Here is a 9,223-nt window from a genome sequence, read left to right as displayed (position 1 = left end):
ATTCAAGATTTACTGTATTGTTATATGTAGCAACATACGACGTTTACTTTTATTGAGAATCTTTACTGAACTATGGCCCTTGTAAAAATGGAGTTAACTGCCTCTGATGAAATAAATGGTCAATATTCCTCATCTTTTATATTTGATCGGAAAGAACCCACAAATACTGACTCACCTACCAGATATGACAGCACACTATCACTTCCCATTATGATGACACAGTAGCACATTAAAGCATCTTCCCTACTTTCTGTTAACCTGGATGAGCTGTGCTTGTTTGATCTTAACACCTAAGTACCAGCTGGCCTCACGCATGAATAGCATCTTCCCTTGCTGAACAAATGCTTGGCTTGTTGATTTGGCCGATGTGACGGGGCCCGTGTCTAATGGGTTGAGAGTAACAGGTGGACCAGGCAGAGTGGTAAAATTGACCCACCTGAGCAGATCCATCCTCCTTCTCCTATAACAGTATATAAGCCCATGAAGTTCAATAGGAGGGTTAGAGACAGCGACAAGCAGAGGAACTAACAGCACTGTTCTTTGGAAAGAAAGAAGAAAAGGTGAGTTGTGTTTTGTTGCAACAGCAAAAACGCTTTAACTTTAGCTGCCTGATCCAATTTGAAACCTCTGCGTCTGTGTGTCTGTGTAGGTTATAACCATGAAAAGCATCCACTCCCTGGCTGGTATCTTTCTGGTTCTTGGCTTTGTCCAGAGCAGCTGGCAGGTTCCTCTGCAGGAGGCTGATGATCGCTTAAGGTACAGAAATCACATCTAAATTGATGATGTTTCAGGTTTAACTACTTTTAGGAGCTCTGCACTTAAATGTCATACTTTGTTTAGAGAAATAGAAGATTCTATGTCACAAAACCAACTGGATCACAGTTCAAATTGTGCTATTGGTGGCTCATTTTAGGTCAAATTCCATAGCAACATTTGTACGCTAGGCGTGTTCATCCAAAGTCTGCAAAAATGATGGGGACGTGACAACAAAAGCTGAAATGTTGTTACTTCAAAGACCCCAAAAGTATCCCAGGTAAAGAGGATAAAAGGCAAAACGTAATTTGAAGAATTCAAACTATTGATGATAGAGGCTACTGTACAAGTTCAAGAATTATGATGCCGTAAATGTGGATTATCAAATATATAAATATAAAGAAATTTTGGGAAAAAAAAAAATTGTAGCAAAGCAAAATGGGAGATGGAACAGAAAACGAAAAGTTGATACTGCTTTACACCTGTGGTGAGTGATACAGACGCTGCATTTTACATATGATTTGTCTGCATCATCTTAAGTGTTTTGGAGGATTCTATGCAAACCTAACCCTTATATTTTACTCATATGAACTCTTCAAATTATATTGGATTGGTGTAAACTCAAAGGGATTGAAACTGTGTTCTCTCTCTTGCACTGCAGCTTTGAGGCAGACGACACGTTAGTGGATGAGCCAAGGGAGCTGTCGAACATGAAGAGACATTCGGAGGGAACTTTCTCAAACGACTACAGCAAATACCTGGAGGACATGAAGGTGCAGGACTTTGTTCGGTGGCTGATGAACAACAAAAGGAGCGGGTCAGTGTGGGATCCATTCTAAAAATGATCATAAGAATTTATTGTAAAAAGCTTTGTTTTGTTTGGCCATATTTCTTAAATAATCAAACACTGGTTAAATTAAAGCTCAGGATGTCACAATCAACTTTTAGGGGGCTAAACAGCAGAGGTGGAGCAAGCACTCAGATGTGTTACTTGAGTACCAGTACAACAATGTAAAATTACTCAAAACTAAAATTTCTGCATTCAAAATCTTACATAAGTACAGAAGTATTGTCGGATACATGTACTTACTACGTAAAGTAAATGTTCTCATTCTGCGGTAAATTATACCCTGTGCCTTATTTTACCTACTTAATATACAGTAAGCAACAGCTAGTTTGGTTCCCAACCTAAGGATCAAGCCCGCCAAAGGGTCACAAGATAAATCTGAGGGGTCGGTTGATGATTAATGAAAGACAATAGAAGAAAAAACAAAGTTCTGCTACACAAATATAGACTTGCATGCATTGATTTTTATAAGCTTACGACATCATAAGAATGTTAATCTGAGAAGTGACCAGTAATTATGCCTGCCAGATAAATTTAGCAGAGTAAAAAGTACAATATGTCCCTCTGAAGTGCAGTAAAGTAGTATTAAATGGATATGCTGAAGTAAAGTATACCTCAAAATTGAACTTTACAGTAATTAAATAAATGTACTTTTGACCACTGATAAACAGGGATGTAATCCACTGATCGGGTTTTTACTTCAGACTCTTCAGCTTTTTAAAACTTTCAAAATAATACAAAATATTTCCTTCACTGTGTGTTTTTAGTGCTGAAGAAAAGCGCCACGCAGATGGGACCTTCACCAGCGACGTGAGCGCTTATCTCAAGGATCAGGCAATCAAAGACTTTGTTAACCGGCTCAAGTCTGGACAAGTCAGAAGAGAGTAGGCTGTTCCTCCCTCTCCTCCTCCTACTGTACCAAACCCCCTAACAGCCTGCCTGCCTGTGTCTGATTCCACCATGACAAGAGAGACTGAGTCAGAGAGAAAGAGCTAATCAACAGCTTCATGTGCCACTTTTTCCTTTCTTTGCTTTTTTTCCCTCGATGTTCCTAGCGGTTGTGCTAAAAATAAATCACCTGAACTTTTCACACTGTGTTGATTGATATGTTACTACTGTGGGATGATTGCGTGCAATGATTCTTTTTGACACATAACATGCCAGCAGACAATGAACAAATCATGGATTGATCAAAGCAACGCACTGTAGTCACTTATCAGAATAATCACAATGAAAAGGATGATTTTCTGACCATTGCTGCACTGCAGGCCAAATAGTAGAGTTCGAATGGCAGGTGTCCACATTGTGGGGTTACTGACCCTTAATGGGCGGTGTTTACATTGTGTGCATGTGTACCTACTCAGATCTGAAACGGACAGGCGCGGTGAGGCGTTCAGCAAGAGGCATGTAGATGGGAGCTTCACCAGTGATGTGAACAAGGTGCTGGACTCGATGGCTGCCAAGGAATATTTACTCTGGGTCATGACCTCCAAGCCTTCAGGGTGGAGGTAAAACTAAGGCACATAGCTGAAATGATAATTGCTGGAAAATCTAGGCTCGGCATGACTGTGATGTTCTCTCTTTTGCAGTAAGAAAAGACAGCAGGACCAATAAGATACTCCTCAAGGACTCCCTATGTGTTCTGGACACAAAGCCATATACTGGAGGAATAGAAAGCCATACTGCTTTGCATGTTGTAATGTCAACACTATTTTAAATACTTACTGTATGTGATGCAAAGATACAAAAACTACTACTCTTCCATAGTTTTTATGGTGCAACCAGAGAGAAGAAATGAAATTGAGGACATATTTTTTTTACAAATTTAAATTATTTTCTATATTTTTAAAGTGAAAACAAGAACACAAAAAAGTGAAATCTCAGGTAGGCCTTTAAAAAAAAAAACATGTAGTGTAGTTGGTTTTCATTGCATATTATTAATCCGCTCTGCAAATTAAAGTTTTTCATTGTGCGTTCGTGGCATTGTTTTTAAATAAACAGTTAATTATAAACCTTTTCTAGAAGCAGAAGTTGAACTTTCAAAATTCAAAAAGGAAACACACACACACACACACACACACACACACACACACACACACGTGTATGCCTTGGGCATCAACACCACCAAAATGTCTCTAGTGATACACAAGAGTTTAAGTATTTTTTCATCTTTTTTTATACAAAGGTATTTAGACAAAGTAGCAAGATGCCGGGATATTAGGTGAGAGACTAATAGATAGATAGATAGATATTTAGATAGATGGCGAAAGACATATTAAAGATATCCAGCTGGACTCTGGGACGTAGGGATAGTCAGCACCAAAAAACCTTGGCCTCTGGCCTGCCAACTCCTTTTTAATCAGTAATTTTTCCAACAGCATAGTTTTTATCAAACATTACTCCAGCAGCAGATTAATCCACATCTGATTATCTAGTGAGTATTTGGCACAGAACACATGTGGGATTGAGTTGAAATAAACTGGTTCACTTTTTTTCTTTTTTTTTTACAGGCAAAAGCAAGTATTTTGCAGAAAGGCCCATTTCACAATAATATAAATCTTATTTGGTTTAAGAATATGGATTTCATGGATCATTATCTTAACATATATGTGAATACTTCATAACTTATTTGTTTATGACATTCATTCCAAATGTAAACTTAAACGATTATCTTCTCTTAGCAGTTCTTTCATGTAATCCAAGTCTGTTCTAGTTTTCCTCATATGGGATCAGGAATCAGGGAAAGCCATTCAACCCAAAACAGGCCTGTAGGAATTGCAAAAGACTTCACAGAGTTCTCCCACTATTCTGGATGTATGCAGTCATTTTAAACAAAGAGAGTGGTCTCTCTGGGAGCATACACAGCAGCATCATCATGTGTCAGAGATCCAGTCCTCTCCTGTAGCTCTGCCATACGAAGGCTGAAGAAGCTTCAGCCTCTGGCCCCAGGGCGCTCTCTGGCTCCCTTTCCCAAATGGGGCCAAAGACGTGGAGCTTCTGCCTTGTATGAAAATAACTTTACATTTTTAAAATATGCATATATAGTAGTACAGTTACAATGAAATATCATGTTCACTGACCTCTAAAAGGATCAGTAAATTACCACATTACAGCAGAGTTGATTGAAGATCTTTATTTTTACTCACTCACTCAGCCTCTTTCCCATTATAAACAAATCACAATAACAGATCTGAACTGATAGCTTTCTATACAGGTGACTTAATTTATTAAACAGAAATTGTACAGCTATCACTACCAAATTTAAGGCAGAATTCCATACAGAAGTGGTCAAAATATTTGATATCGATATAATTCTGACCTCTTAGTTTAACTAATCAACTAGAACCATCAATTAGACAATGGGAAAAGAACATCTACAACAAAAACCTGCCTTCAACACTGACTTCATGTTAGTAACATATTAGTAACATTTTACATGATTAAAATATACTATGTATTATACATTGTTAAGACTCTTTATCGTTTATTACATTTTTCCCTTCCCAGAAAAAAAAGGTATTATTGCATCTCTAGAAGTAACCATGGTCCTGCAGCGAGACAAGTCAAGTCTGTTTCACCGTCATGCAGGTGTTTTGGTGTTTTGTTTTTTTAAACAATTAGCTTCAGATGCTAACATATCGAGGGTCATTTGGATAGGAGATCACATGTCCATAGATGACACTTACTGACAAGATGAGAAAGAGTATGCAGGTGGGAAACAGATTTTTCTGAACAATCACCCTAGTTCTGCATTTGCAAATGTGTTGAGATTTTAAAAAGCCAAGGCCAAGTAGCTAAAGTACATGTACTAAAAGTTACAAACTATGCAGAAATGCTGGCTTGAAAATGTTTTCCAATAAACTGCCCCCAAAGTGTACTTTCCTCAAGGAAATAGTTCATTTTTGGTTAATATGCTTATTCTCTTTCTTGCCAAGTGTTAGATGAGAAGACCAATTTCTTCTCTCACGTCTGTATGCTAAATATAAAGCTATTGCTAGCTCCAAGAAATAGCAACTAAACATGAGGTTTTTACATTTGTGTTTGTGTTCAATCTTCTCCTCTAACAGAAAACAAATAAGGGTATTTCCCAGAATGCCAAACTATTCCTTTAACTTGTTTGGGGACATGCTTTACTGGAGGAGAGACATTTATTTGTAAAATAGCGATGGAGAAGACTCTGGCGTGATATGAGCTGTCACTGTCACAAAAACATTTAGATATACAGAATATATAAAATGTATATTTAATACTTGAAAAAAAATTAATAGATTTGCTGTATAGCCAACTCTGTTGAGTGCCATGAAATAGACTAATATTGGCAAATATCTAATTTTTAGGTTTTCTGTTGTCAGGTGCATCAAGTCAATAGCGGCATTAAACACTGCACACAAAACCCACACATAAGCAGCTTGCTGTGGCAGGTTTTTAAAAGGACAACTCACAACTGTTGGAAAAATATAAAAACATACAAAATACAAATAAAGTAGGTTTAAAAATTGTTCAAAATTTGTTGGCCCATGGACACAGCAGTTATTGTCAGTGTTCTATATTTCTGACTTCTTTCTGTTGCTGGTATCACCAAACATTGATATACATAGAAAAAGAACACACATGAGTCTGTGTTTATACTATTTCTAACAAATTCTTTGTTTTACACAACTTGCACACAGACTTACATGACAAAAACACAGTGTAGCACAGAACAAAGGTGGTTGTGTGTGGCACGGTACAGTTTTTTTGTTTTTTGATCTATTGATAAGACAGCTCAGTGGCACTGCCAGTACATGTCATCACAAACTTGTCTCCCTGTCCAAGCTCTTCTCATGCTTCCGGCGCTTGTGTCGCTTTTCACCGCCACAGCTGCACGAAGAATCAAAAAATGTAAACCAAGTATAAAAAGTATAAAGTAGACAAAAAGCTAATTCTAGACACAGGCGCAGATAGATGCATTGCAGATCACACATCATGCAAATATGTCATAGCAGTTTGCCCTAACTCTTCAATATCTTGTGACATTGAAATGTACAATAAGCTACGACTTAATGAAAAATGAAAAATAAAGCAATCCATTTTACAACTTTTACAACATGCAAAGGACATTATAAAATGTGTCCGTGAAGTAACATGCACACCCGGGCAATGCTGTGCTGTCAATTCATCAACCTCCATTTGTTACTGATTTATCTCTCTATTTATTGAGTCAATTACCATCACTGAATCATAACACAAAGTCCAACACAGTTTTCATCATGCAGCAATCAACAGTCATTAGCAGTAAATAGAAGACACTCCATGCTGACAGGGAATGGGAACAACTTACCGTTGGGATATATCAGCTTCTGAGGGGTTAGGAAGGGGAGCTTAAGGGTGAAATGAAATGAGAGAGGCAGGCAGGAGACACAATGTTAGTCTACACTGTGGGAAATTTGTGAAGGCACGGCTTCACTGAGATAAAACCTTTTTATATAAACATATTAGTGCCTCAGTTTCCTGGAAAAATAAAAAGTAAATGTTCCATAACATTTTGCTAATAAACAGTTGCCACTGCTTGCTTTAACGCCCAAAAGTACTATTTGCACGGGACTAGTATTACCTGGGGACCTCTAGTGATACAATTAAATACAGAGTAAAATACCGACTTCGCAGGAAACGGGCGTAGGGGGTTAATTTCTAAATTACGTGACGTCTCCTGGTAATACTCGTCATGTGCGAGTAGGGCTTAAGACACCATATTTTCATTGAAATTAACATTTTTGACCCTGCAAAATACACTGGAATCAGTAAGTCTCTGTGCATTGTGGTATTCAAGCCCTCAAAGCGATGTATACTAGTCTCTAGATGTATACTAGTCTCTAGATACTAGTCTCGCTTTGCCAGACCATCCACACTCACTAGTCCACACAGCATTCCGAGATGGGAGAAAAAAGTGCTCTGGTTTATAGGCATTTCTTTAAACCTATCACAATGGTCATGGGCAGCGCTAAGCTCCGCATGGAGCCGCTGTAAAATAGTTGTGCAAGAGAACACTCAGATTGGACAGATAGTCTAGCTAGCTGTCTGGGTTTATCCTGCAGCGATCTGAGGAGCAGTTAACCACAGTCCTCAGAAATCCACCAAAGTTTAAAATTCCAACACAAGGGGTGGAAGGAAATAGATATTGGCGAAAATACAGTACATGCATCCTGTGGAATTTCCTGCACCAGTGGAGCAATCCCAGAAGTGGAAAGTCAAAGATATAGAATACAGAGATACTGATCTGGATATCTGAAAGTAATGGGGATTATGAGGCTAACCTTTTAGCGCTTGGTTCCTTCTCACCAGGGCTGACACTCTTCCACACACCTCCAAAAGATCCTTTAGACATCTCATCAGTGATGTTCACTGTGGCTGGGTCACTCCTTCAAAAACACAAAGCAAGCAAGACTGATAAGGAGCTGCTCGCATCAAACTACCTGTTGTAGGATTTCTAAAGCAATAATTGAACTGCTCAGTACTTAACAAATACAATCACATTTGTCTAATCCAAACAGAAATGTGAAAACAACAATTTGTGGTTTAATAAGGTTTTGTGAATATTTCTTTACCAGCAATAGTTTTATATTTAGTGTAAAGAATGAGAGTGGTATCAATATTTTCATCTTACCCCAAACAAGAAAATAAATATTCTTATTTAACAAAATGTCAAACTATTCCTTCAAGTCTAACAAAAGTCACACATTATCAGGTCAGCAGTTGACAGGAACTTTCACCACTGACAAGTTTGGACATCTTCAATGCAAAATATGATTCAAAATCAAAATGACTTACTTGTAGGGTCCCTCCATTCGCACTTGTACAATGCCTTCTTCCTCTGCAATAATACTGTGCTCCTCCTGAAGAAGAGAAAAGACAAAACAGAAAACCTGAAACACTGCATGGATAGCAGCTTTGTTGCTGCAGTGGTAGGCATTTTAAGTCAGAGTTTACATTTGGTTATCAACACTGTTGTTGATTACCACACCTCTTCTGCTGCATCCTCCAATTTCTTCTTCTTCCACTCTGGCATCAGGTCATCCAGCCAACTCAGTTCTCTCTTGGTGAAGACAAAGTCCAGCAGCTTACGAATGAACACCAGGGCAAGGACCTGATGCCACAGAAACAGACAGATATCAACCAATCAAAAACATCAAGCACTCAAGTGTACATGCATGCACAAAAATACCCTCGGTTACCATCATAGGGAAGACAATGGCAGCCTTGGATGTCTTGATGACCCAGAGCAGGACCAAGCAGGTGAGCTGGATGATGGTAAAGAGGTGCACCTTCCTCAACGGGACGTGACGAAGGTAGATGAAGTCTGGCTGATGTTTGGCCGGCATGCCGTACAGTCTCAGACGGTCAAAGAACTGCACAGATACACATAGACATCCATGCGAGAATAAATCCTGCATCTCTTCTCCATTACATCTTCCAAAAAAATACCAGCAGGCAATATTCCGAGCTCACCTGAATGCCTCTGAGTGAAGAAGCCCCCATGTACAGAAAGACTCCATAAAGCACAGGCATGGGGATAAACTGCAGACAGACATTAATATTCAAGATCAGGACTAAAGCTATTGTTTAATATATATATATATATATATA

The 9,223-nt window shown here is 38.5% G+C and overlaps 2 protein-coding genes and 1 long non-coding RNA gene across 8 annotated transcripts in view; 1 reads left to right on the top strand and 2 right to left on the bottom strand.

The window, feature by feature from the left end:
• The window catches only part of LOC116673980 (uncharacterized), a 28,563-nt gene extending 24,857 nt beyond the window's left edge, over window positions 1-3,706 (bottom strand). The window contains exon 1 of one of the 2 annotated variants that reach the window (XR_004327933.1): window positions 3,690-3,706. This is a non-coding gene — a long non-coding RNA (uncharacterized LOC116673980). Of the gene's footprint in view, window positions 1-3,675 lie in introns of both variants that reach the window. The other variant, XR_004327934.1, reaches the window with a different exon arrangement.
• On the top strand, window positions 488-3,595 carry LOC116673979 (glucagon-1). The gene is made up of 6 exons (XM_032506413.1): window positions 488-560; window positions 650-756; window positions 1,415-1,570; window positions 2,368-2,484; window positions 2,965-3,108; window positions 3,190-3,595. The coding sequence occupies exons 2-6, from the start codon at window positions 659-661 to the stop codon at window positions 3,212-3,214; spliced, it is 540 nt and encodes a 179-aa protein (XP_032362304.1). The 5' UTR covers window positions 488-560; window positions 650-658; the 3' UTR covers window positions 3,215-3,595.
• A 1,016-nt stretch (window positions 3,707-4,722) lies between the features above and the next one.
• LOC116673983 (sodium-driven chloride bicarbonate exchanger) overlaps window positions 4,723-9,223 on the bottom strand; it is a 42,812-nt gene continuing 38,311 nt past the window's right edge. For 4 of the 5 annotated variants that reach the window (XM_032506434.1, XM_032506435.1, XM_032506438.1 and 1 more), the window contains 6 exons: window positions 9,086-9,154; window positions 8,812-8,985; window positions 8,601-8,723; window positions 8,408-8,472; window positions 7,894-7,998; window positions 4,723-6,460 (listed from right to left, as the gene is read on the bottom strand). In XM_032506434.1, the coding sequence (XP_032362325.1) occupies window positions 6,391-6,460; window positions 7,894-7,998; window positions 8,408-8,472; window positions 8,601-8,723; window positions 8,812-8,985; window positions 9,086-9,154 (606 nt within the window). In that variant the 3' untranslated portion in view covers window positions 4,723-6,390. Of the gene's footprint in view, window positions 6,461-6,920; window positions 6,961-7,893; window positions 7,999-8,407; window positions 8,473-8,600; window positions 8,724-8,811; window positions 8,986-9,085; window positions 9,155-9,223 lie in introns of all 5 variants that reach the window. The other variant, XM_032506439.1, reaches the window with a different exon arrangement.

This window comes from Etheostoma spectabile, chromosome 24, assembly GCF_008692095.1.
Source record: "Etheostoma spectabile isolate EspeVRDwgs_2016 chromosome 24, UIUC_Espe_1.0, whole genome shotgun sequence".
In the NCBI taxonomy this organism is placed as follows: Eukaryota; Metazoa; Chordata; class Actinopteri; order Perciformes; family Percidae; genus Etheostoma; species Etheostoma spectabile.
Note: the sequence above shows the minus strand (reverse complement) of the source record. Positions and strands in the feature narration are given on the sequence as shown.

Excerpts from the sequence above, each read along its gene's own strand:
- LOC116673979 (XM_032506413.1), top strand. The coding sequence starts at position 659 with ATGAAAAGCATCCACTCCCTGGCTGGTATCTTTCTGGTTCTTGGCTTT. Across the intron at positions 1,571-2,367 it reads ATGAACAACAAAAGGAGCGG|TGCTGAAGAAAAGCGCCACG; the intron begins GTCAGTGTGGGA and ends GTGTGTTTTTAG. Across the intron at positions 2,485-2,964 it reads TCTGGACAAGTCAGAAGAGA|ATCTGAAACGGACAGGCGCG; the intron begins GTAGGCTGTTCC and ends GTACCTACTCAG.